Genomic DNA, 27,105 nt, shown 5'->3' with positions numbered 1-27,105 from the left:
GTATCTAGAAAAAAAGAACTTTAACTGTTCCTCCTGTTATGAAATGTGTCTTGCCATAAATACTCTACAGAACTGAGAGGTTTACATATCAAATACATTCTATTCTTATTCTTCTTTTCATTTGTGTGGTACTTTAGAGTATCAATTTAATGTTATTTATAAAGTGTAAAGTAGTTATAATAGTACACACTCACATTAGTGTCCTGATTTTGCATGGTTTTGCACGATTTTTGCATCTTTCTTCCTATAGAGATAACAACTTGCCTTGTTATGCTTCCAGCAGAAAAGTTTTTCCTAATGCATCAAACCTATAAATCCAATTATATTTTGCAAGGCTGTGCAAGCATGGAAACTCCCTTCTTCTGATGCACTCTTACAGGGTACCTTCTATGTCATTTTTTCTCATCTTGGGTGAGATAGGCTAATGAACACTTTCTCAGACAATGCATTCATGAAGGATTGGTCTCAGGTGAATGGTGTAATGTACATATGGGCCCAGCATCTGTGAAGAGGCTCCCTCTCTTTAGGAAATGGGATTTACTTTCAGGAGTGAATATTGCGATGCATACTGAGCACTGATTTCTGGGTGAAGCCCTTCCCACAGTCACTGCACTTATAGGGCTTCTCTCCAGTGTGAATGGTCTGGTGTTTGTTGAAATTGGACCTGTCGGTGAAGGCCTTCCCACATTCAGCACATATGTATGGTTTCTCCCCAGTGTGAATTCGTTGGTGCACCTTCAGATGTGGTTTCTTGGAGAAGGACTTCGCACAGTCAGGACATTTATAAGGCTTCTCAGTAGTATGGATTCTTTGATGTGCAGTTAACTCTGCCTTATGGATGAAGGCTCTCCCACAGTCAGCACACACATATGGCTTCTCTCCAGTATGAATGGTCTGGTGCTTGTTGAAATTGGACCTGTCCGTGAAGGCCTTCCCACATTCAGCACATATGTACGACTTCTCTCCGGTATGAGATTTTTGGTGAGTGTTGAGATTTGACCTGTTGGTGAAAGCCTTCCCACATTCAGTGCATACGTAGGGTTTTTCTCCTGTATGGACTCGCTTATGCATCTGGAGTTGGGACTTGGAGGGGAAAGACTTGCCACAGTCACTGCATGAATATGGCTTTTCTCCTGTGTGAATTCTCTGATGAGCAATCAAGTGGGCCTTCTGGATGAAGGCCTGGCCACACTGGGCACACACATAGGATCTCTCCCCCGTGTGAATTCTCTGGTGCATTCTGAGTGTTGACTTTTGGGTAAAGGCTTTCCCACACTCATTACATTTATGGTGCCTCTCTCCAGTATGGATTTTCTGGTGGACACTGAGGGCTGAGTTCAGGGAGAAGCCTTTCCCACACTCACCGCACTCGTAGACTTTTCCTCGGGTATGAGTTGTCTGGTGCCTGAGGAGAGACGATGGTTGGAAAAATGATTTCCCACATTCACTGCATTTATAGGGTTTCTCTCTTGTGTGAGTTTTCTCGTGCACCATTAATTCTGAATTTTGGAGAAAGGCCTTTCCGCATTTTGTACATATGTACAGTTTTTCATCTCTGTGTACTCTCAGGTATATGCTGAGTAGTGGCTTCTGTGGTAAACCATTTGCACATTTGCTAAGGTCATGATGTTTTTCCACACTGTGAATTCTTGGAGGTGTGAAAAGGCGTGATTTAGGGGTACAGACTTTCCCAAATTCAGTACACGTGTTTGCTTTCTCCACAATAGGAGGCTTTCCATTTTGTTTAGGGCTAGAGACTTTTCCACATGGATTACTTCCATAGAATGTCACTCCTGCAGGTGAATTTGCATGGTTAGTATAAGAAGTGCCCTGGGTAAAAACTTCACCTTGCCCAATAATTTTATCTAAGTTCTTTTCTGAACTGTGTTTATTATGAATATGGACATCTAAATTATGTTTAAAATGCTTCCCCAATGAGTTAGGTTTGGGGGGTCTCTTCTGTGCAGGTGTAAGTTCTGGACTTGGAAGTACATATTTCCTCATGTCTGTATATTTGAATTCCCACTCTGTACTCAATGTTTTCTTAGTGAGGAAAGCAGCATTGCTCAGCAGCTTTTTCTGGTTTTCCTTACACCTTTGTATCTGTTCAGCATCTTGCCATAGGTCTTCTAAAATGGAATACAATGGATCATCTCTCCTATGGTCAATTTCTATTTCACTATGAAATGGATTTTGGCTGGAAATTCTTCTTTGTGAGTTCTTGCTCCCAAACTTGCCATCTAAAGGGGAAGAAGAAAAAGTAAAATTGACATGAAGAATATCTAAAAATAAGTGCCCATAAATAAATCCCAGTTGAACACCTGAAAGTCAGTAAAGATGATGATGACAGTGACAATGGCAAAGGTTATAAGAAATACATATAGATAAATTTTTATTGCTGACCTCTTCTGTGACTCCTCTACTAGCTCAGGCATTGTCCTGGGAAAATCATACATATGAATTCATATAATACCTTCCAAAGTTCTCTTTGTCTACCTTCTGTAGACAAGGAAAGTAAAGTCCTTAATTGTTATATGATTTGCCAACACACCTGGTTATAAAGTAGTGGAAACTGGAATTTAACATAAGAGCTTAGTTCTATGCTAGTAGGAAGCTTGGCTATCAAGTGGGTTGAATCAATAATGGATAAGACAAGGATTTGGGCCAAGTGTAGTAGCTCATGCCTATAATCCTAGCTACTCAGGAAACTGAGATCTGAGGATCATGGTTCAAAGTCAGCTTAGGAAGGGAAGTCTGGGGGCTGGGAAGATGGCTCAGTGGTAGCGTGCTTGACTTGCATGCATGAGGCCCTGGGTTCAATTCCTCAGCACCACATAAGCAGAAAAAGCCGGAAGTGGGGCTGACACTCAAGTGGTAGACTGCTAGCCTTCAGCTGAAGAGCTGAGGGATAGCGCCCAGGCCCAGAGTTCAGGCCCCACGACTGACCAAAAAAACAAAACCAAAACAAAAAACGTTCAGGAAGGGAAGTCTGTGAGACTCTTATCTCTAATTAGCCAGAAAAAAAGCCAAAGTGAAGTGTGGCTCAAGTGGTAGAGTGTCAAACGAGTAAAATCCCAAGCAAGAACATGAGGCCTTGAGTTCAAGCCCCAGTAATGGAAAAAAGGAGAGACTCCATCTGTGGTAGAGTCAGACAACTGTCAAGTAGGGTATCTCCTCATTTGTTTGCATTAAAGGAATATGGCTGCCTAACCATACAACATTTTTCAGCCTCCTTTGCAGATTGCTATGGCTATATGGCTATATGGCTACTTTTCTGCCCACTGGAATGTGGAATTAGCAGCAACACAAGATCAAACAGGTAGATTCTAGAAAAATCTAAAAGATGGTGGATTACTGTACTGAAGAAGCCTGGATTCTGGAATAAACATAATAAAAATGTATTCCTCTATAAGAGGAGTAACTTTATTTAGCAGTTAAATCGATGTATCTCATAATCTCTTCGTTACTGCAAATTAACTTTAACATAATTCATACAGCACTCCCTTCGAGAGTATGGACATTTCCATGAGGTACATTAGATTCTTCTCTTTTCTTTTTCCAGTGTTGAGGATTAAATCCAGGGCCTTGCACTTTCAAATGCTTTATCACTTCAGCCATGGCCCAGCCTTTTTATTTGTATTTTCCTTTTAAGATAGTATCTCCTTAATTTTGCCAGGCTGGCATTCAATTGAGATTCTCCAAGCTCTTCCTCCTGGGTTACAGGCCTGCACATCACACTTGATCCTTGATATCATTTTAATGTAATTTTCATTATTTTTATGTGGTTGTTCAAGGGAATTTCAATTCAACATAAATACAATGCATCTTGAACAATGTCACCCCCTCTATCATTTTTCCCCAATCTTTCTCAACCCCATCCATTTACTATCATTTTAATGTCTATGAAATTTGTAAAAATAAATTGGATGCCTATGGCTCATGCCTATAATCTGAGCTACTCTGGAGGCTGAGAACTGAGGATAATAGTTTGAAGCCAGCCCAAGCAGGAAAGTTGGTAAGAGCCTTATCTGCAATTAAACACCAAAAAGCTGGAAGTGCAGACCTGTGGCTCAATTGGTAGAGCACTAGCCTTGAGCACAATATCTCAGAGACAGCCCAAAATGTAAAAAAAAAAAAAAAAGCTTCTTTTATTTATAGCCTTTCTTTTTCTTTCTTGACTAATCATAGTTATTAATTAATAGTACTGATCTTTAAAGAACCAAGTTTTTATGCTCTTGAGAATGGAGCCAAGGGTCTTGCACATGCTAGGCAAGTACTTCACCACTGAGCTATACCTCAAGCTACTCACAGAATCAACTTTTAGCTTTCTTAGTTTTCACTAGGGTATATCTTGACTTGAAAACAAAAGGAGGGCTGGGAAGGTGGCTCAGTGGTAGAGCGCTTGCCTTGCATGCATGAGGCCCTGGGTTCGATTCCTCAGCACCACATAAGCAAAAAGCAAAAAGTCAGAAGTGGCGCTGTGGCTCAAGTGGTAGAGCCAAGTGGTAGAGCACTAGCCTTGAGCTGAAGAGCTGAGGGACAGCGCCCAGGCCCAGAGTTCAGGCCCCACAACCGGACCCAAAAAAAAAAAGAAAAAGAAAAAAAGAAAAGAAAAGGAGGCAGAATTTAGAGGGGAGTTAAAAGTTGGAAGTAACCAGTATGCAAGTGCTTCCCTCTTTTCATGAGTTCCTGTGGAATAACTATACTCTTACCAAGAGTGTGGAACCACTGAAATTTCTTTAAAATCTTGTTATCCTTTTGCGAGAGGAATCAGGAGAAGGGGGACAGGGTGCCCAGGAGCACAACCCCCAAAGGAAAAACAAAAAGGTATAAACCCCAAATACCATATAAAAACTCTGCATGAGTCTCTGCCTGACACCTCCATGCTGCATGGCCTGGGCAAACAGAAAGCAAAGTGGGACTGAGGGCTGGGTGCTAACACTTAAAGTGAGACTGTGTTTCCTGTTTGAGTCCAACATAGTTAATTGCCTGCTACAACAAGAACATGAGATGCTTCAAAATAATGTGACCTGTGACTCAAGCCTTGTAATACTAGCTACTTGGGAGGCTGAGATCTGGGATCACAATTAAAAGGTAACTAAGACCCAAAAATCCTGAATTGGAGCTGTGTGGCTCAAGTGGTAGAGCACTAGCTTTGAGCACAAAAGGGCAGAAATAGCACCCAGGCCCTGAATTCAAGCCCCAGGACTGATACAAAAATTCCCATCAAGAAAATTTCAGATCCCAGCACTCAAGAGGCCTGGACAATAAGACTGTAAGTTTGGGTCCAGCTTAGGCAACATACTAATCTCAGTATGTTGTCTTAAAGAAGGGAAGATACTGGGCACCGGTAGTTCATGCCTGTAATCCTAGCTACTCAGGAGGCTGAGATCTGAGGATCATGGTTCAAAGCCAGCCCTGGCAAGCCCATGAAACTCTTATCTACAATCAATCACCAGAAAACCAGAAGTGGCACTGTAGTAGAGCACTAGCCTTGAGCTGAAAAGCTCAAGAGCTGTGGCCCAGCACCCAGACCCAGAGTTCAAGCCCCACGACTGACAAAAAAAAAAAAAAAGAAGGGAAGACGAGAAAGAGGGAAGAAGGGAAGGAGGGAGACTTCAGGTCTAGATTGTTTTCCTGGTGAATTCCATGAAGCATAAAAACAATAGTCTTAGAGAGGTATTTCAAAAAAGCAGAGCTGGGAATGTGGCTTAGTGGAAGAGCGCTTGCATAGCATGCATGAAGCCCTGGGTTCACTTCATCAGTACCACATACACAGAAAAGCTGGAAGTAGTGCTGTGGCTCAAGTGGTAGAACACTAGCCTGGGACAGTGCCCAGGCCCTGAGTTCAAGCCCCAGGACAGGCAAAAAAGGCAGAAAAAGGAACCCTTCAAAATTCCTTTTATGTGGTCGGCATAACTCTAATATCAAAACAAGACAAAAACATTGCAAAAAACGAAAACTGTGGAATCAGAATTACTCATGAAAACTGCAAATGTTTTAAACAAAATATTAGCAAATAGAATCCAACATTATGTATTAAGGAGAGTATGCCAAATCTAACCAGTATTTATCTGAGAAATGCAAGGTTAATTCAATAGTTAAAAAATCCAGAAACAAACTCACCATATTAGCAGAAGTAATGAGAAAAAAAGAAATAAAGTACTTGGCAAAAGATAACACTCAACCATGTTTAAAAAAAATAAGCACTTCACCAAGCTAGGATTGAAAGGAGCTTACATAACCTCATAAAGGGCAGCTAGCAAAATCCCACAGCTTACATAACAGTTAAGGGTGAAAAACCTTGATTCTCCTTCCTAATATCAGGAACAGGGAAAGAAAGCATGCCCACGCTCACAGCACTCAACTATACTTTAGTCTTAGTTTTTTTTTTTTTTTTAAAGGAAAGGCAAAGCAATCAAAAGCCTGAGATTGGAAAAGGAGTCAACGTGTCTCTATTTTTAGATAATGATTACTTAGATGAAAAAGCCCCAAGGAACTTATAAGAAAACGAATTAGTAGATTCAGTAACATACAAAGTCAGTGTACAAAAATCAATTGCCAGCAATTTGTACTAACAAGCTGAAAATTTTTTTAATTTACATTGTTATTATATATTAGCAAAGAACAATCCCAAAATAAAATTACAATGCAGACATTTATAACAGTTTGAAAAAAACATCAAATACTTAGAGATAAAATTAATGAAGGGTGCATAAGATCTCTACATTGAAAAGAATAAAACTCTGCTAAAAGGCATTAAAATACATAAATGACTGCAGAACTATGCCATGCTTAAGATGCCAATTCTCCTAAACTTCATCCTCATGGTCAACTGAACAAAACAGTGGTAGGTTCATGAATTACTTGCATTCTTGCCTTACATTTGCAGTTTTAATGTGTTTATTGGGATTTAACCGCTCCGGTAGTTCAGAAAATAAATCAATTTTAGGAAACATGCCAAAGAAATTCAATGAAACAAATCAAACTTCTTCAACAATTTAGAACAAATAGATATCAGTATTTTAAAAATGAGCCTTAGCTGGATGCCAGTGGCTCATGACTATAACCCTAGCTATTCAAGATGCTAAGATCATGGTGCGAAGCCAGTCTGGGCAGAAAAGTCCATGAGACTCTTTTTATTTTTTTTGGGGGGGGGGGGGTCCAGTCGTGGGGCCTGAACTCTGGGCCTGGGCGCTGTCCCTAAGCTCTTCAGCTCAAGGCTAGTGCTCTACCATTTGAGCCACAGAGCTACTTCCGGCTTTTTTCTTTTTGCTTATGTGGTGCTGAAGAATTGAACCCAGGGCCTCATGCATGCAAGGTAAGCGCTCTACCACTGAGCTACCTTCCCAGCCCCCATGGGACTCTTTATTTCCAATTAAGCATAAAAAAGTCAGAAGTGAGCTGGGCACTCGTTGCTCATGCCTGTAATCCTAGCTACTCAGGAAGCTGAGCTCTGAGGATTGTGGTTCAAAGCCAGCCCGGGCAGGAAAGACCATGAGACACTTATCTCCAATAAACCACCAGAAAACCAGAAGTGGTTCTATGGCTCAAGTGGTAGAGCACTAGCCTTGAGCTGAGGAGCTAAGGGACAGTACCCAGGCCCAGAGTTCAGGCCCTATGCCCGACAAAAAAAAAAAAAAATTCAGAAGTAGAGCTGTGGCTCAAGTGGTAGAGTGCAAGCCTTGAACAAACAATGTTCAGGGACAGCACTCAGGCCCTGAGTTGACCAGCACACACACACACACACACACACACACACACACACACACACCACAGAGAGCGAGCCTTGGTCCTTCCATCACATACATATATAAAAAGAATACTATGCACCTAAAACAAAAAAGATGATTAAAAAAAATCTACTATGCCTGGTGGGGTTCACCTATAATCCAAGCACTTAGGAGACAGTAGACAGGATTGAACATTTAAGGCCAGTCTAGCCTACATAGAAAGACATCATTTTCAAAATAAAACAAAACACCCTCAATAATAAGACAAAGACAAACAACCCAGTAAAAGCAGGAGACATGAATAGATGTTTCATTAACAAATGTATAAAAGACGCTAAGCGGGGCTGGGAAGGTGGCTCAGTGGTAGAGTGCTTGCCTTGCATACATGAGGCCCTGGGTTCGATTCCTCAGCACCACATAAGCAAAAAGAAAAAAGCCGGAAGTGGCTCTGTGGCTCAAGTGGTAGAGCACTAGCCTTGAGCTGAAGAGCTGAGAGACAGCGCCCAGGCCCAGAGTTCAGGCCCCACGATCGGACCTTTACTCTTATCAGAGGAATAAAACTTAAATCATACTGCAACACTATTGTGCATACAGTTGAATAACAAAAATGAAAGACTGATACTAGTAAATGTTGAGGAGGAGGTGAAGCAACAGGAATAACTATATTATTGCTCTTGGGAACATAAAATCATATAACTGATTTTGCAGACAGTTTGGCAATCTTTTGGTTAAAGGCCAGTATACATGTATGTATGATTCAGCAAGTCCAATCTCTGGAATTTTCCCAAAGGTTAGGATTTAGGTAAAAAATGCCCCCCTAATCCACATATTGAAGACTTGGTTGAAAGCTGATGGTCTTCTGTGAAGTGATTTGATCCTAGGGGCTCTGATCTCATCAATGGATTAATTCCTTGATGTGGTCATAACAGGATGGCATTATTGGAAGGTAATAAAAACAAAGTTGGGGCCTAGCTGAAGGAAGTAAGTCACTGGGGACATGTAACAAGCCAGCCTGAGAAAAAGAAAACAACAGTTCACAAAAACCCATCTCATCAGAGAAAGCTGGTCATAGTGGCATGTGCTTGTCATCTAAGCTATAACAGAAAGTATAAATAGGAGGGTTGTGGTCCAGAGTGGCCCACTCAATAAAGGAAAGCCTATCTCAAAAATAACCAGAGCTAAAATGGCTAGAGACATGGCCCAAACAGTAGTGCACCTGTTTGGCAAACATGAAGCCCTAAATTCAAACCTTGGTACCACCAAAACAAACAAAAAACAAAAATAAGAAAACAGGAATGGTTATCTTATAATCCCAGCTAGGCAGAGGTAGAAGTAGGAGGATCACAATCTGAAGTCAGGCAAAAAGTATGAGATCCTATTTCACAAATAACCAGAGCAAAAAGGGCTAGAAGCATGGCTCTAGTGGTAGAGTGCCTGACCAGCAAGTGAAAGAAATTGAGTTCAAACTTCAGTACCACCAAAAACAAAACAAAACAAAACAAAAAGAACCAAATTTGACTGCAGCAGCTTCATTTATAATTACCAAATTTTAATAAGCTATCCATAGACACATGTATAGATTAACAAATTATAAGTCTGTTTAAGTACCTTTTATCCAAAATAATTGAGACAAAAAGATTTCTAGATTTTGGAGATTTCTGTGTGTATGTGATTACTGGGCCTTAAACTTGAGGCCTGGATGCTATCCCTTAGCTTTTCTACCCAAGCTGGTGCTCTAACACTTAAGTAATAACTCAACTTCTAGCTTTATGCTAGTTAATTAGAGATAGAGTCTTGATGATTTTTCTGCTCAGGCTGGCTTCAAACTGCAGTCCTCACATCTCAGCCCCCTGAGTAGCTAGGATTACAGGTGTGAGCAGAGGTTTTTTTCTTTTTCTTTTAGAATATTTGCATTGATTTTATCAGTTAAAACATCCCTACTTCAAAAATAATTAAGCAGCCAGGTACTGGTGGCTCACACCTGATATCCTAGCTACTCAGAGAGCTGAGATCTGGAAATTGCAGTTCAAAGCCAGCCCAGGCAGGAAAGTCCATGAGACTCTTATCTCCAACAAACCACCAAAAAAATAAGAAGTGGTGCTTTGGCTCAAGTGGTAGAGTGTTCAACTTGAGCTGAATAGCTGAGGGACAGCGCCCAGGCCCATAGTTAAGCCCCATGACCAACAAAAATAAAATAAAATAAAAATAAGCAATCCAAAATCAGACTTCAGAGCATTTTAGCTTTTTAATTTTTTAATGAGTGATGCTCAACCTGTATAGTCACACCATGGAATATTTCTCAGAATTTAAGAGGAGTAAGACTAGTGACATATTTGGTAACAAGGATAAATTACAAAATCATTGTACTAAATGAATGAAGTCAGGCTCAAGAGAGTACACAGGATATGATTCCATTTACATGAAGCCCTAATAAAGACAAGTCTCATCTGCAGTGAAGAAAAGCATGTCAGTGGTTGCCCAGAACCAAGGTGGTTCTGGCTACTGAGTCCAAGGGGCATACAGAAACATTCTGTGTTGGGCTGGGAAGGTGGCTCAGTGGTAGAGCGCTTGCCTTGCATGCCTAAGGCCCTGGGTTCAATTCCTCAGCACCACATAAACAAAAAGAAAAAAGCTGGAAGTGGCGCTGTGGCTCAAGTGGTAGAGCACTAGCCTTGAGCTGAAGAGCTGAGGGACAGCGCTTAGGCCCAGAGTTCAGGCCTACGACTGGAACCCCCCCCCCCAAAAAAAAAGAAATATTCTGTGTAATGGAATGTCACATACATGATTCAGTGGGTTGTTAAACTGGTGTATCTTTATGAAAATACATCAAAATGCACACTTTATTTTTTGGAACACTTCTTAAATTTGCACATCATCCTTGTACAGGGGTCATGCTAATCTTCTGTGTATTGTTCCAATTTTTAGCATATATACTACCAAAGTGAGCACAAAGTGTACACTTTAAATGGATACATCTTATTCTATGTAAATAATACCTTAACATTTATTTCAAAAGAAAAAATGAGCTGGATACCAGTGGCTTATACCTGTAGTCCTAGTTACTCAAGAGGCTCTGATCTGGAGGATCACGTATCGAGGCCAGCCTAAGCAGAAAAGTCCATGAGCCTCCATCTCCAAAACAACCAGCAAAAAACAGGGCTAGAATATGGCTCTAGTGGCAGAATGCCAGTTGGGCAAGTTTGAGACACTGAGTTCAAACCCCAAATACTGGAAAATAGGAAAGAAAAATTGCTAAGTGACAGTGACCATAAAGTCAGAAGATAGGAAAGAGGATGGAAGGTGTAGAGAAGTGAGGAATCTAAAAGCAAAAGGAATGAAAGCACAGCTTAAATGACAAACATGAGGTCCTGAGTTCCATCCCCCATATTGGGAGGAAAAACAGTAGCAATGATCACCGGTTTCAGAAGGAAAGAAAATACTTACTTATCTCTGTGCCTGATTCACACTTACCAAAACAGCTCTGATGTGGGACTTCATCCTCCAACATCCATGGTTCCTCTCCTTGCTCCAACTTGAAGATGACCTCTGGCTTCGGAACTTCAAACCCTGTCAAGAGAATATTATAGATAAAGAATTGTGTTCAGACATTTGCTTTCTATTTACTCTTTGGGAAGTAAGTACATTTCTTTGAGAACAGTGCAATAATCACAGAGGTGAAAAGCAGATGAAGGACCTCAGACAAATCAAGGTCAATATCATCCCATATGCCACAAGTTCAGCAGGTGGCCCAGCAGCTGAAAGTGCTCTCTCTCTCTCTCTCTCTCTCTCTCTCTCTCTCTCTCTCTCTCTCTCTCTCACTTTTTCTCACCAGGTCTTTGTTCCTTTTCTAGTGCTACTACATGCAAAAAAACATTGAGTCAAGTGTCAGTGGCTCACACCTGTAATCCTAGGCTACACAGGAGGCTGACGTATGTGCATTGCAATTCGAAGCCAGCTTGGGCAGGGAAGTCTGTGAGACTCTTATCGCCAATGAAACTACCAAAAAAAGCTGAAAATGGGGCTGTGGTTCAAGTGGTAGAGCATTAGCCTTCAACAAAAGAAGCCCAGGGACAGTGCACAGACCCTAACTTCAAGCCCCAGAACTGGCACCAAAAAAATCATTGAAAATTGGTAGCTTTAACAGCCTCTTCAGTAAATGGTGCTGGAAAAATTGTTTAATCACTTGTAGAAAACTAAAGCTAGATCCTTATATATCACCCTGGACCAGAATCAACTCCAAATGGATCAAAGACCTCAAAGTCAAAACAGACACTCTGAAAACATTACAGGATGGAATAGGAGAAACACTAGGTATCCTTGGCACAGGCCGAAATTTTCTTAATAGAGACCCAGAAACAGAACAAATCAAAGAAAGGTTGGACAAATGGGATTGCATGAAATTGCAGAGCTTCTGCATGGCAAAGGACATAGCTAGCAAGATGAATAGAAAGCCCACGGATTGGGAGAAGATCTTCACTAGCCATACAACGGACAAGGGTCTCATATCTAAAATATACCTGGAACTCAGAAAATTAAATCCCCCAACAACAAATCCTCAGAGAAACAACTCCCCAATAAGTAAGTGGTGTAAAGACTTAAAGAGAAACTTCTCTGAAGAGGAAAGAAGGATGGCCAATAGACACATGAAGAAATGCTCAACCTCTAGCCATAAAAGAAATGCAAATCAAAACAACATTCAGATACCACCTCACCCCAGTTAGAATGGCTGTAATCAAGAACTCTAATAACAACAGATGCTGGAGGGGATGTGACCAGAAGGGAACCTACTGCATTGTTGGTGGGAATGTAAACTTGTTCACCCACTTTGGAAAGTAGTATGGAGGTTCCTCAAAAGACTCCACATGGAGCTCCCCTATGACTCAGCAATCCCACTTTTGGGCATTTACCCAAATGATCACAAATAAGACCATACTAAAGCTACCAGCACAACTATGTTTATTGCAGCATTATTTACCATAGCTAAGATATGGAACCAACCCAGATGCACTTCTGTAGATGAATGGATCAAGAAAATATGGTCTATATACACAATGGAATTCTATGCCTCCATCAGAAAGAATGACATTGCCCCGTTTGTTAGGAAATGGAAAGACTTGGAAAAAATTATATTAAGGGAAGTAAGCCAGGCCCAAAGAAACATAGGTTCCATGATTTCCCTATTTGCAATAGTATATGTCTGAGATAAGCAGAAAAGGTCAGATAAGATGATATTAAGCGAAATGAGCCCCAAGATAAGGACACAAATGGTTTTTTCTTTCTTGCTATTGTTTCTAAGGTATTTTAAAGGTACCACGTGATTTTTTTTTTGTTGCTTTGTATGTCCCTCTCCCATAGTATAACTCCTGTTTTTACTGTATTTGATGTTGGTATAATTTGTGGAGGGGAAGGGAAAAAACAAATTGCTTAAATAGGGATACAGGTGGACCCATTGTAACAATGAGATATACAAGACGCTATGTCAAAAAACGAACTTTACAATTTAGGCGGGAGGGTGGGGTGGAGTGTAGTTGTGGAGAAGGGAGGGAAGGATGGCAGGGGAAAAACAAAGGGAGAAGCAACAATGCTTGATAAGAAATGTAGTCATTACCTTGCTCATGTAATTATAATCTTTCCGTATAGTATTTTCACAATAAAAAACTTATTTAAAAAATGCAGCAATAGTACTCACTGGACACTATGTTGAAAATGAACTTCAAACTTGTGGATGGGGGTGGGAAGGAAAAACTGGGAGTGAAGATAGTTATGACATTGCTCAAAAAGAAATATACTAACTTTTCATTAAAATCAGTACAGAAAGACAAGGACAGACACTACATATTAATAAAGGGAACAAACCAAGAGGAGGATATTACCATCATCAACTTATATGCCCCAAATATTGGTGCACCCAGATATGTCAAACAAATGCTCTCAAACTTACAGAATAAAATAGATCCCAATACAATAATACTAGGAGACTTTAACACACCACTCTCACCAAAGGACAGGTCTACCAACCAGAGGATTGGCAAAGAAGCTACCGAATTAAGTGAGGCCATACTTCAAGCAGAATTAACTGACATCTACTGAGTATTTCACCCTAAAACAACACAGTACACATTCTTCTCAGCAGCTCATGGAACTTTCTCCAAAATAGACCATATCATAGTTCATGCAAGGAACTTAAGCAAATACAAAGGGATCGACATAATCCCCTGTAACCTATCTGACCACAGTGGAATCAAGCTAGCTCTCAATAACAAAGCATACCGCAGAAATTTCTCTAATACATGGAAATTGAACAGCACACTCCTTAACAATGCCTGGGTAACAGAAGAGATCAGAGAAGAAATAAAGCATTTCCTACAACTCAATGAAAATGAAAACACCTCACAAAGAAACTTGTGGGACACAGCAAAAGCAGTCCTGAGGGGCAAATTTATTGCCCTCAGTGCCCACATCAAGAGAATGGAGACAGACCAAGTAAATAATCTCATGTTGCAATTAAAACAGCTAGAAAAACAAGAAAAAATGGGACCTAAAGCTACTAGACGAAGCCAGATAACCAAATTAAGAGCAGAGATTAACCAATTAGAAAATCAGAAAACCATAACCAAAATAAACCAAACAAAAAGCTGGTTCTTTGAAAAAATAAACAAAATTGATGGCCCGTTGGCAAGATTAATTAAAAAAAAGAAGAGAGGAAACCCATATTAATAGGATTAGGGATGCCACAGGAAACATCACAACACGTACCCAAGATAGCCAAACAATTCTAACAGTCTACTTTCCAAAGCTATACTCTCTAAAGGAAGAAAATCTGGCAGAAATGGATGCATTTTTAGAGAAATACAAGTTGCCCAAACTGAGCAAAGAAGAAGTTAACAAATTAAATAAGCCAATATCCTATAATGAGATACAGGAAGCTATCAAAAGTCTTCCAACAAAAAAAAGCCCAGGACCAGATGGATTCACAGCAGAATTCTGTAAGACCTTTAAACAAGAACTAATACCCATACTCCTCAAGCTCTTCAGAGAAACAGAGAAGGAGGGAGCTATCCCAAACTCATTCTATGAAGCCAATATCACACTCATCCCCAAACCAGGCAAAGACCCAACCAAAAAGGAGAATTACAGGCCAATTTCCTTGATGAACACAGATGCAAAGATCCTTAACAAGATTCTAGCTAACAGAATCCAGAAACACATAAAAAAAATCATACACTATGACCAGGTAGGCTTCATCCCAGAGACACAGGGATGGTTTAACATACGTAAGTCAATAAATGTAATCCAACATATCAACAGAGCCAAGGTCAAGAATCACATGATTATCGCCACAGATGCAGAAAAGGCCTTTGATAAAATTCAACATTCATTCATGCTAAAAGCTCTGGAGAAAATAGGAATAGAAGGAACATTTCTAAAAACAATAAAAACCATTTATGACAGACCAATAGCCAATATTATACTTAATGGGGAAAAGCTACAACCAATTCTCCTAAAATCAGGAACAAGGCAAGGATGCCCACTGTCTCCACTTCTCTTCAATATAGTCCTAGAACCCTTAGCCAGGGCAATAAGGCAAGAAAAAGACATTAAAGGGATCCGCATAGGGAAAGAAGAAGTTAAACTATCCCTTTTTGCAGACGACATGATACTATACCTCCACGATCCCAAAAACTCCATCCCCAAACTTTTAGAAATCATAAGTCACTTCGGCAAAATAGCAGGATACAAAATAAACCCACAAAAATCAGTTGCCTTCCTATACACTGATAATGTACAGGAAGAGAGGGAAATAAAGGGAGCAACCCCATTCACAATAACCTCCCAAAAAATAAAATATTTAGGAATTAACCTAACCAAAGATGTAAAAGAACTATTTAATGAGAACTATAAAAAGTTAAAGAAAGAAATTGCAGAAGACACTAGGAAATGGAAAGACCTCCCATGCTCCTGGATAGGCCGACTTAATATAGTAAAGATGGTAATACTTCCAAAACTAATATACAAATTCAATGCAATTCCTATTAAAATCCCAATGACATACATCACTGAAATACAGAAAACAGTCCAAAAATTCATATGGAACAACAAAAGACCTAGAATAGCCAAAACAATTCTAGGGGATAAAGACAATATGGGAGGGCTATCCATGCCGAACTTCAAACTCTACTACAGAGCTATAATAACAAAGACAGCCTGGTACTGGCACAAAAACAGACCCGAAGACCAATGGAACAGAATAGAAGATCCAGAAATAAATCCACAGGCCTACAGCCAGCTGATATTCGACAAAGGAGCCAAAGACATACAATGGAAGAAACACAGCCTCTTCAACCGCTGGTGCTGGGAAAGCTGGGCGGCCACATGCTGAAAACTAAAAGTGGACCCCAGCCTATCACCATGCACCAACATCAACTCAAAATGGATTAAAGACCTTAACATTAAACCTGAATCTCTGAAACTACTGCAGGACAGAGTAGGAGAGACACTTGAACTAATAGGCACAGGAAGGAACTTCCTGAACAGAGTCCCAGGGTCACAACAAGTTGGAGAGAGACTCGACAAATGGGACTACCTTAAAATAAAAAGCTTCTGCACAGCTAAATCTATCGCAACTAAGCTAGAAAGACAACCAACTAATTGGGAAAAAATATTTACCAGCAATATATCAGACAAGGAGTTAACATCCTGTATATACAGGGAACTCAAGAAACTAATCCCTCCCAAACCTAACAAACCAATTACTAAATGGGCAAGAGAACTAAAGAGGGACTTCTCAAATGAAGAAATAAAAATGGCAAAGAAACACATGAGGAAATGTTCATCATCCCTGGTGGTGAAGGAAATGCAAATAAAGACAACCCTGAGATACCACCTTACCCCAGTCAGAATGTCCCACATCCCCAACTCAGCCAACGACAAATGCTGGAGGGGATGTGGAGAAAGAGGAACCCTATTACACTGCTGGTGGGAATGTACACTTATACAACCACTTTGGAAAGCAGTCTGGAGGGTCCTTAGAAAGCTAAAGATTGATCTCCCTTACGACCCAGTCATACCACTTCTAGGCATCTACCCTGAACAACAGGAACCAATATACAAGGACATGTGCACCTCCATGTTTATTGCAGCACTGTTCACAATAGCTAGGATATGGAAACAACCTAGATGCCCCACCACAGATGAATGGATCCAAAAATTGTGGTATCTATACACAATGGAATATTATACAGCCATTAGAAATGACAAAATAATGGCATTTGCAGGGAAATGGATGGAGCTAGAAGGAATCATGTTGAGCGAGGTTAGCCAAGAACGAAGAGACAAACGGTACATGGTCTTCCTGATAAGTGGATGCTAAATCCAAAATGTTAGGTGATATGACAAAACTAACAGGACTTAAACAAAGAACTCCCACTCATCTGGTTGAACCACTACTAAATATCCCCATGCTGCTGATCACATATATGGTATATAACATGTGAACACCGTTATATATTACAGACTGTGATAGACAATTTGCTCCAGGAAAGTTAGAATGAACTTGTGACTTTAAATGAGCTTCATTATTCCACAATACTGTGAATTTCCGGAAATTATGTAATCACTTAATCACAATCAAAAAAAAAAAAAAACAAAGAACCTCGGGGAAGGGAGGGAGGGAGGGGATGGTAGGGGGAAAACAATGGAGGGGGTAACAATGTTCAAGAGGAAGTGTACTCATTACCTCACTCATGTAACTGTAACCCTCTGTATAGTATCTTTACAATAAAAAAAAAAAAGAGGCAAACGCTAAAAAAAAAAAAAAAAAAGAAATATACTGTTTACCTGACTTATGTAGCTGTAACCAATCTGTACATCATCTTTATAATAATATTTTTAATTAAAAAAAAGAAATAATCTGGGGCTGGGAAGGTGGCTCAGTGGTAGAGCGCTTACCTTGCATGCCTGAGGCCCTGGGTTCAATTCCTCAGCACCACATAAGCAAAAAGAAAAAAGCTGGAAGTGGCACTGTGGCTCAAGTGGTAGAGTACTAGCCTTGAGGTGAAGAGCTGAGGGACAGCGCCTAGGCCCAGAGTTCAGGTCCCACGACCAGAACCCCCCCCCCCAAAAAAAGAAATAATCTGACATTTTGAGGATTATGGGACACTTGTCCTAAACTACCACTAATGCCAGGAGACTTTAATGCTACTGTGACTAACTAGTCAGTGGAGAGAATTATGAAAGAGAAGGGAGTGGCTTGGGGTGTGGCTCAGCAACAGAATACTTGCCTAGCAAGTGTGAGAGTTTGAGTCCATACTCTAGTCTTGCCAAATAAAGACAGAGCTTGGCATCACTGGCTAAAGCCTGTAATCCTAGCTACTCAGGGGGCTGAGATCTGAGGATTGTGGTTCAAAGTCAGATAGGGAAGGAAAATCCACAAGACTCTTATCTCAAATTATTCACAAAATAGCCAGAAGTGGAACTGTGGCTCAAGTGGTAAAGATCTAGTCTTGAGCAAAATAGCTTAGGGACAGTGCCTGGGCCCTGAGTTCCAACACCAGGATCAGCTCAAAAAACAAACAGCTAGGTGCTGATGGCTCATGCCTGTAATCCTGGATACTCTGGAGACTAAGATCTGAGGATGATGATTTGAAGCCCATCTGTCAGGAAAGCCAGTGAGATTCTTATCTCCAATTAACCACCAGAAAACCAGAAGTGGAGCTATGGCTCCAAGTGGTAAGTGATAGCCTGGAACAAAAGAGCTCAAGGACAGTGCTCAAGCCCAGAGTTCAAGCCTGTCCACAACCCACAAAATATAGAATTGAAGCAGAGAAAGAATGGAGTTTTAGCTCAGGTCACCTCCCAATGGGACCAAGGGATCCTTGAACCTGTCCTGTGATTATATTCCCAATTCTAGAATATTAACTGGAACCCACAGTCTCAGACCTGTAACATGAGGGCTCTGATGGTGGGACAGACCAAGTAGAAACCACTAAAACCTAGGAAAAAAGAAAAGCCAAAGCCATACCATGCTCCTAGAGTGATTTCAGAGACTATTGCTACCATCAAGGACTTGAAAGGGGAGAGCTTGGGACTCTTACCACATCCTCAGTTCATTTTGCCTATGTAACCTACACAGAAAATGCTGGAGAAACATCACAAACTTAACTAGCTGGGGGACTCTACCTACAGGCATTGTTCCAGATGTAGCTTTATTGCTTGAAAAAATTCCTTGCTAAATAGTATATAACAATGGATCCAACAAATGCTTTTTCATGGTACCTGATAGTAAAGACAGCTTTTATCTGGCTCCTTATGCTAAATGAACCTACTGAGCAGCAAGCAGCAACTACTCTAGAATTATACGTAAGACATCTGCTTACCAGAGGACAGAAAATGAATGGGACAAAACTCAATGGTAGTAAAGTAAATGTGACAAAAAGTAGACTTTCTACCTCATAGAAATTTCTAGGGATCCAGTGGTGTGGGATATGTCAAGACATCCCTTCTAAAGTGAAAGATAAATTTTATCTGGTCCTTTTCACAGGAAAAAAAAGGAATACTCTGTCACTGGGCCTCTGAGGCCTTTGGTGACAAAAACTCCTTATTTGGTTCTGCTACTCTGACACATTTACTATGAGATTTAAACAGCTGCTAAATATTTGTGTCTGTGTGTGTGTGTGTGTGTGTGTGTGTGTGCATGCACGCACACACACATATACATTCACTAGCTAGTATTCGAGCTGGAACTCAGAGCCTTGTGTTCTTGCCTAACTTTTTCAAGCCCAGGGCTCTACCACTTGAACCACACCTTCACTTTTAGATTTTTTCTAGTTAACTGAAGATAAGAGTATTTCGGATTTGTCTGGCTGGGCTGGTTTTGAACCAGAATGCTCAGATCTCAGCCTCTTGAGTAGCTAGAATTGCAGTCACTGATGTTTAGCTGAACACGGCTAGTTTGGAGTGGTCACATTATTAACCCATTTCTAAGTATGAAATATTGTGTTGGTTTCCTGGGGCTTCTGTAACAAAATGCCATGAACTAGGAAGCTTACAATAGATGATTAGTATATTATTGTTCTGGCAATCAAAAGTCCAAAATCAAGGTGTGAGAGATGAGTCCAGGTTGAGTCACCTAGCTTCCAATAAATTCCAATGTGTCATGTGTAGTAGATTGTCATTCTAATATCAAGCAATTTTCTTCCAGTATGTCTTCACACTATCTTTCTTCTCTGTGTGTGTGTTTCTGTGCCTACATTTTCTCTTTATAAGGACAATAGATTGGATTAGGTCCCCTTAATTACCTCAGTATAGCTTCATTACTTCTGTAAAGAGTATTTCCAAATGAAGTTACATTCTGTGCACTAAAGTTTTCTTGGGGACACAATTTAGCCTATAATAGGCTCATGCCAGTCCCCACAGGATAGCTATACTTACCCACTGAGAGCAGGTGGCTGTAGTTCTCTAGCATGACATCTTGGTATAGGCATCTTTGAGTAGAGTCCAGTTTCTGCCACTCCTCCCTGCTGAAGTCCACAGTCACATCCTCAAATGACACTGGGACCTGTAACAACACAGTCTTGTTCAAGGCAACAGATCAAAACTTGGGGAAGAGAAAAGACAGACAAGAAGTTGCCTCTAAGGATTGCCATCATTATATATTGTATGCCTATTGAACACACATAGATATATATAGATATAGATATAGATATATCACAGCTGGGCACCAGTGTTTGATGCCTTTAACCTAGCTACTCAGGAGGCTGAGATCTGAAGAGAGTCCATTAGACTCTATCTCCAATTAACCAGAAAAAAAGTCAGAAATACAGCTATAGCTCAAGTAGTAGAATCCTAGCCTTGGCAAAAAAAAAAAGAAAGAAAAGCTCAGGGACAGTACCCAGGCCCTGAGTTTCAGGTCCCAGAATTGGCACCAAAAAAAGTACATAAATCACATCTACCCATGAATTTTAGCTATTTATTATATTTGAGATTTTTGTCTCGCCAAGTTTCTTTTGAATTGATGTCCTTAATCTCATGTGCCACCTCAACATCCAGAGCCATATCTAACAACCAATAAATGAATAAAATGGACCATAATGGCTTTCCATCAGTACAATGAGCACAATGACCAGTGTCTGAAGGTACAAGAGAGAGACACTAGTGACCTCTGTCATTCACAAGCATGCCACGGTCCATCTCTCCAAACAACCATCATCTTTTTGGGTGGCTGCATCCCACACAGGAAACACTTGTCAACACATCCAAAAGGTTTCTCCAATCCCTTCCCCCAGCTACTGCTCAGCCAATTCTGTGGAGCAGAAGAATGTTATGTGGTTGTCAACATGGACTAGTAGGAATGGCTGCCCTTTGGTGGTTACTCCAATAACAAGAACAAAACTCAAGTTTTCACACACGACTGAGGACCCTTGAAAACACTGAACTTCTCCAGAGCCCTGAAAATAGTTATGAAATTCCAAGTTTGTCCCAACACTTAGGAGAGGGGAGAGCTGAAACAGGAGGATCACAAGTTCAAGGTCAGTTGGGGCTACATAGTGATTTCAAGGCCAGCCTGGCCTAAACAGCAAGACATTCTCTCAAGAGAAAAGGAAAAAATCCCTATATGTGATCCTTTATGAAGAACTATTTGCCACAAAGCAATCATTCATTGAGCCTGCCCCTAGCCTTCTGCAAGCTAAGGCTTGCACTCTCTGGCATGAGTCCAGTAAGATTCTCAATTACTCCACTATCTAACAAGGCCAAATATAGACCTTCCCCTATTGGCTGAACCTTCAGACAGGCCTAACATACACTATCCAACTCTGTTCTTTGTCTCATGAATGATTAACAAATCTGTCATCTTCTTGCAACTAGTCAGACACAGAGGCAATCATTTCCTGGTTGGCTGACTGATAAACACTTCCCTGATTACAACAAAAGAACCTCTTCTGTGAATCTCTTTGACTTTATTGTTGTGGTTGTGGTTGTTTTTGCAATGCTGGAGTTTGAACTCAGGGCCTTAAGCTTGCTAGGCAAGCCCCAAGCTCTTTTTGCTTGAAGTTTAGTTTTTAGTTCTGTTTTTACAGTTTTCCCCAGGCTAGTCTCAGACCTCAATCTTCCTACCTATATCTCTCAAGTAGCTTAAACTACAGACATGGACTGCTGAGGGTGGCTTGTTTTGTTGAGGTTGGAAGTCTCACTAACATTTTGCCCTAACTGGCCGTCAATAGTGACCTTCCTAATTGTCACCTTTCAAGTAGCTGGGATCATAGGCATGAGCCACCATGCCCAACCTCTTCATTTATAATTGTCTCTCCTGGGGCTGGGAAGGTGGCTCAGTGGTAGAGCGCTTGCCTTGCATGCCTGAGGTCCTAGGTTCGACTCCTCAGCACCACATAAGCAAAAAAGAAAAAAGCCAGAAGTGACACTGTGGCTCATGTGGTAGAGCACTAGCCTTGAGCTGAAGAGCTGAGGGACAGCGCCCAGGCCCAGAGTTCAAGCCCCATGACCGGACCCAAAAAAAAAAAAAATTGTCTCTCCTCCACACAAAAGTGTAAGGCAGACACTCCTTTCCCACCATGATTTTACTGTTTGAATCTGGGGTGCGCATATTATAATATCCTGAATAAAATCAACTTTCTTGTTCCTTGTTTGGCTTGGCCAATTAGTTTGGTGTTATGACTTGAATAAGACTGGAAACCTACTTCTGAACCCCTATCTCCCCCCAGATATGGGGCCTGTTCAGTCCATCCAGTCCACCTTGCTTCTCTAATTAGTCAGCTGAGGATCTGTGGTAAGTCCTGCTCCTGATTCCTGTACTCTGGACACTGTCCCTGATAGTTTAGTAAGACTGTGGATTTTCTCTTTATTGTAGTAGTATTGGGATTTGAACTCAGGACTTCACACTTGCTAGATGTTCTATCCTTTTAGTCACATCTCCATTCAATATGTCATTTTCATTATTTGAGTGCTCTTCTGGTTTTCTTTTGTGGCTGGCTTTTGTATAAGTTTAGTACTCATTGGAAACTTTCAACCTCTTCACAAAACTCTTGCTGATTCTATACTTTGCCACCATGTTAACAACTCAGTTCATTACCTTCCAAAATGTCATAATTGTACTAAGGACCACTTAGAACTCTAATGGCCAATTTACAACACTTAAGAGCTTCTGAATCGCATTCATTTGTACAGTATTCTAAATCTCTCAGCGCTTTTTTATATACAAGTCTGAAAACCTAGAAAAAGCTGAAAATCTATCTCAAAATGCACAGTTGTTTAAAAATGGTTGGTCTCAGCTGGGCACTGCTGGCTTGAGCCTCTAATCCAAGCTACTCAGGAGGCTGAGATCTGAGCGTCACAGTTTAAAGCCAGCGTGGGCAGGAAAAGTCCATGATACTCTTACCTCCAATTAACCACCAAAAAGCTAAATGGAGCTGTGTTTCAAGTGGTATAGTTTTAGCCTTGAGCACAAAATCTCAGGGACAGTGCCCAGGCCCTGAGTTCAAGTCCTAGAACTGGCATAAAAAAGGTGGGTCTCTCATCTGGGAGGGGTGATACATGTCTATGGACCCAGATACTCTGGAGAAAGAGTTAGGAATCTGGTATGAAGTTTGTTTGCTCAGGCAAAGTTAGTGAGATTCTACTTCAAAAACAAACTAAAAGCAAAGGACTAGAGACATGGCTCATGTAGTAGGATATTTGCTTTGGAAGCACAAGACCCTGAGTTTAGTTCCAGACTGTCAAAAAAGTAGATTATCTTGTGCTACCAGGTCCTCTTTCTTTTACTCCTTTACAAACTAAACTGCATAACCTTTTCTCACCTGAAACCTCCATATGTGCCAGTCCAGCCCTTTTCCAACCCCCGCCCCCACATTCCACCTCATCATGAAGATTCTACTCCTTCAACTTCCCATTTCTTTACCTTATGTGGTGCTCTTAAAATTCTCCTGTTCACTGGACGCTGGTGGCTCATACATGTAATCCCAGCTACTCAGGAGGCTGAGATCTGAGGATCATGGTTCAAAGACAGCCCAGGCAGGAAAGTCTGTGAGATTCTTATCTCCAGTAAACCACCAGAAAACCGGAAGTGGTGCTATGGCTTAAGTGGTAGAGCACTAGCCTTGAGCTGAAGTGCTGAGGGACAGCGCCCAGGCACAGATTTCAAATCCCACAACTGACAAAAAAACCTCTCTTATTCTTCTTGAGCATAGTGACTTAGAGACAATGTATATCAGTTTTACTGATATGACTGTGGACTTCATGGTTGTTGTTGAACTACTGGGTTACAACAAAAATTAGATGAATTTTGCTTCTAAAGGACTCACTTGATAAGAACCAACTTTGAACAGCCATGAGAAAATCAAATAATAGATGTCAATACAAGTAGTGCATACAATTAATTAGCTTAGGAGTCTGAATTCCTCAATAGAGCCTTAAATCAATGTGGTTTCAATCAATGGTTTGTTCATTGAATGGTTTCAAAAAAACTGTATATAATCTTAACTGAGGAGTATACAAACAAGTATGGTATCAAACATGAGCTTTAAACTGTTTGAAGTATTATAAGCATTCATTTCACAACCAGTTTGTATGGCTGTGATGCAATTCACTGCATTATTTTTTTCAATGGTGAACTTGAGCCCTCATCTTATTCAACAGGCACGTGTTACAAGTGCATTGTTGTTGGTGTTAATGGGAGAATGTATTCCTTCATTGTACTTGGGCCTTTTGTATTGCACTCTTGATATTAAATTAAATGTGTCTTCAAAAAAATTCTCCTTTTCTTAGAGTTGGAGGCATGGCTCATTTGGTAGAGTGCTAGCCAATGAGCCAAAGCATCAGGTACTGAGTTCAAGTCCCAGTCTTGGACCAAAAAAAAATTCTCCTGTTCCCAAATCTCCATCCTAGCCTGTATTGTTGGCCTTTCTCTACTTGGAATGGAAAGAATGTCAAGGACCTAAGCACTCACCTGAACAAATCATCTGTAGGCTTTAGGCTCATTAAGATTACATGTTTTTGTTAAAGACTTTCCAGACCTCTGTAAAAATAGAGAAACACTGCTGGACATACATAGCTCATACCTGTAATCCTAGCTAATGAGGAGACTGAGATTGAGAGGACTACAATTGCCTTCTCACGGTGTCTTCAAATAATAATCCTCAGATCTCAACCTCCTAAATTGTTAGATTTACACATATGAGCCACCGGTGCATGGCTTTTTTTATTTTTTTGCCAGTCCTGGGGCTTGAACTCAGGGCCTGGGCACTGTCCCTGAGCTTCTTTTGCTCAAGGCTAGCATTCTACCACTTGAGCCACAGCACCACTTCTGGCTTTTTCTGTATATATGGTACTGAGGAATCGCACCCAGGGCTTCATGCATGCTACAAAAGCACTCTTACCACTAAGCCACATTCCTAGCCTGATTTTTTTTAATTAATGTGGCCAACTGGTGGTGTGGCTCAATGGTACAAAATTTGCTTAACATTGTGAGGCCCTGGGTTCCAGTTCCAGCACTGCCAAAAAGAAAAAGTAAAATAAAGAAAGCAATGTTTAGGGCTGAGAAGGTGGCTCAGTGGTAGAGCACTTGCCTTACATGCCTGAGGCCCTGGGTTCCATTCCTCAGCGCCACATAAGCAAAAAGAAAAAAGCCGGAAGTGGCGCTGTGACTCAAGTGGTAGAGCGCTAGCCTTGAGCTGAAGAGCTGAGGGACAGCGCCCAGGCCCAGAGTTCAAGCCCCACGGCCAACCCCCCAGAGTTCAAGCCCCAAAGCCAACCAAAAAAAAAAAAAAGAAAGCAATGTTTACAAAGTAAAATGAAGAAACAATATCTTTCCTTCAAGTTCTGAAGGTCTGGATAAATTTTTGATGTGGTACCTCTTCTCTCTCCTCACCTCATATGCTTTGCCATGTTCTCCTGGGTGGAGAGAGTTCTCTGTAGAGGCCGCCATGCTCAGTTTGGACCTTTCTCTGGGCTCTCTTGCTGACAACTCCACACTTTCCAGGTTCTTCAAGCTTTAGGAATCCGTGGTCTCAAATTGAGTTGCTGGGGTCTGAAAGAAGATCCTACAGCCTTCACTAAGGGGTCTCAGCCAAGGACTCTGCAGAGACTCTAAGCAACTTTGAAAGACAGAGCACATATGCCAGACTCATACAACATGCCACATAAGCATTTTCTGGTGGCCTCAAAGTATAGTTGAATATTGTGGGGCAGACAATGTCCCAGAAACATACACTTTGTCCCAAGACAATGAGATATATACTAAATTAATAAAAGATTAAATTCTAGCCCCACCAACTTTTAGCTATGAAACTATTCAAAAGCTCCCTTGGATCTGGGACCTGTGTAGACCGTTTATTTTTTATAAAGATATGAGGTAAGTCAATAGATGAATGTTTCAATAAGTGGGGCTGGAACAATTGGATATCTATGACCAAATAAGCATGTGGGGACCTAAATTCCACATGTTATACAAAAATTAACTCACAATGTGTCATTGACAAAAACAGAAAGGAACAAATTATCATCACAGTGGAGAATCTCTCCTTTCTCAGTAATGGAAGAAGCATATTTAAAAAAGCTTTAAATTTTGCATGACACAATCAACATGATTAAACACTGTTTTTGAACTAAAGTCAGAACACTGCAAAAAATTCACCACAGATTAAGCCATAAATCTCTCATTTCAAGAATGAGCTTAATATAGGCATTTTTCCTCACACAGAAATACTAAGATTAGAAATCCATTAAGATGATAAATTTAGGAAGCCGAGTGGTGGCTCCAGCTGTAATCCTAACACTCAAAATGCTGAGGCAGGAAGATATAGAGTTCAAGGCTAGCCTGAGCTACTTAGCAAAACCCTATGCATCAAAAATAAAAATAATAAAATAAAAACTTGAGGTGATAGAAACCCCACTTCCAAATAAGTCCTAGGTAAAAGATATTGTTAACTCTTTAAAATACTGAAAATAGTGCACCAAACCGGTGGGTCTTAAATGGGTCTCAAAGTTCACTTTAAAACCTTAAGGTTGATATTCGAAAATAGAAAGCTTAAAAAATAATGGGCCAATTATCCAACTATAGTTAGACAAATGATGCTACCCTGGATCCCACAGAGTCCCCAGCACTCACCCTCCAGGGCCGCTCATTATCTCATCCCTCCCCACAGAGTTGACTCCGCTTGACAACTATCAAGCCGCCTCTTCCGGTCACCACCCTAGGAACGCCCCTTCTCGGGATTTGGTGCTTCGCTCCGAGGTTTAAAGGATTATCTGCGCTTGCGCAAAGCAAATCATAGCGTCAGCACCGGGCTTTGGGGGTGTTTGAGGCTCCTCAACAGCATTGTTAGGCAGAGAACATGGCCGCGCCCAGTTCTGACGGGTTCCA

At 40.8% G+C, this 27,105-nt stretch overlaps 1 protein-coding gene and 1 non-coding gene across 2 annotated transcripts; both read right to left on the bottom strand.

Annotated features, from left to right (window-relative positions):
* Positions 1-363: 363 nt before the first annotated feature.
* Positions 364-26,877, bottom strand: LOC122098798 (zinc finger protein 81-like). Its single transcript, XM_042669256.1, has 5 exons — positions 26,851-26,877; positions 25,612-25,770; positions 20,163-20,289; positions 11,205-11,300; positions 364-2,240 (listed from the first exon to the last, which is right to left on the bottom strand). Exons 2-5 carry the CDS (start codon positions 25,666-25,668, stop codon positions 544-546), a joined length of 1,977 nt encoding a protein of 658 aa, XP_042525190.1. The 5' UTR covers positions 25,669-25,770; positions 26,851-26,877; the 3' UTR covers positions 364-543.
* On the bottom strand, positions 10,575-10,682 carry LOC122098822. Its single transcript, XR_006145812.1, has one exon. It is a non-coding gene; the product is annotated as a U6 spliceosomal RNA (small nuclear RNA).
* Positions 26,878-27,105: the final 228 nt, after the last annotated feature.

The sequence above is a fragment of the Dipodomys spectabilis genome, unplaced genomic scaffold (genome assembly GCF_019054845.1).
Source record: "Dipodomys spectabilis isolate Male_0828 unplaced genomic scaffold, ASM1905484v1 ptg000492l, whole genome shotgun sequence".
NCBI lineage: Eukaryota > Metazoa > Chordata > Mammalia > Rodentia > Heteromyidae > Dipodomys > Dipodomys spectabilis.
The sequence above is the reverse complement of the archived record's forward strand: the minus strand, read 5'-3'. Positions and strand labels throughout refer to the sequence as shown.

Bases quoted from the DNA above. Each gene is read 5' to 3' on its own strand.
- LOC122098798 (XM_042669256.1), bottom strand. From the start codon at position 25,668: ATGGCGGCCTCTACAGAGAACTCTCTCCACCCAGGAGAACATGGCAAA. The intron at 20,290-25,611 runs GTGAGGAGAGAG...GTGTTGTTACAG, and splicing joins AACATGGCAAAGCATATGAG to GTCCCAGTGTCATTTGAGGA. The intron at 2,241-11,204 runs GTAAGTGTGAAT...CTTCCCCTTTAG, and splicing joins CCCACATCAGAGCTGTTTTG to ATGGCAAGTTTGGGAGCAAG.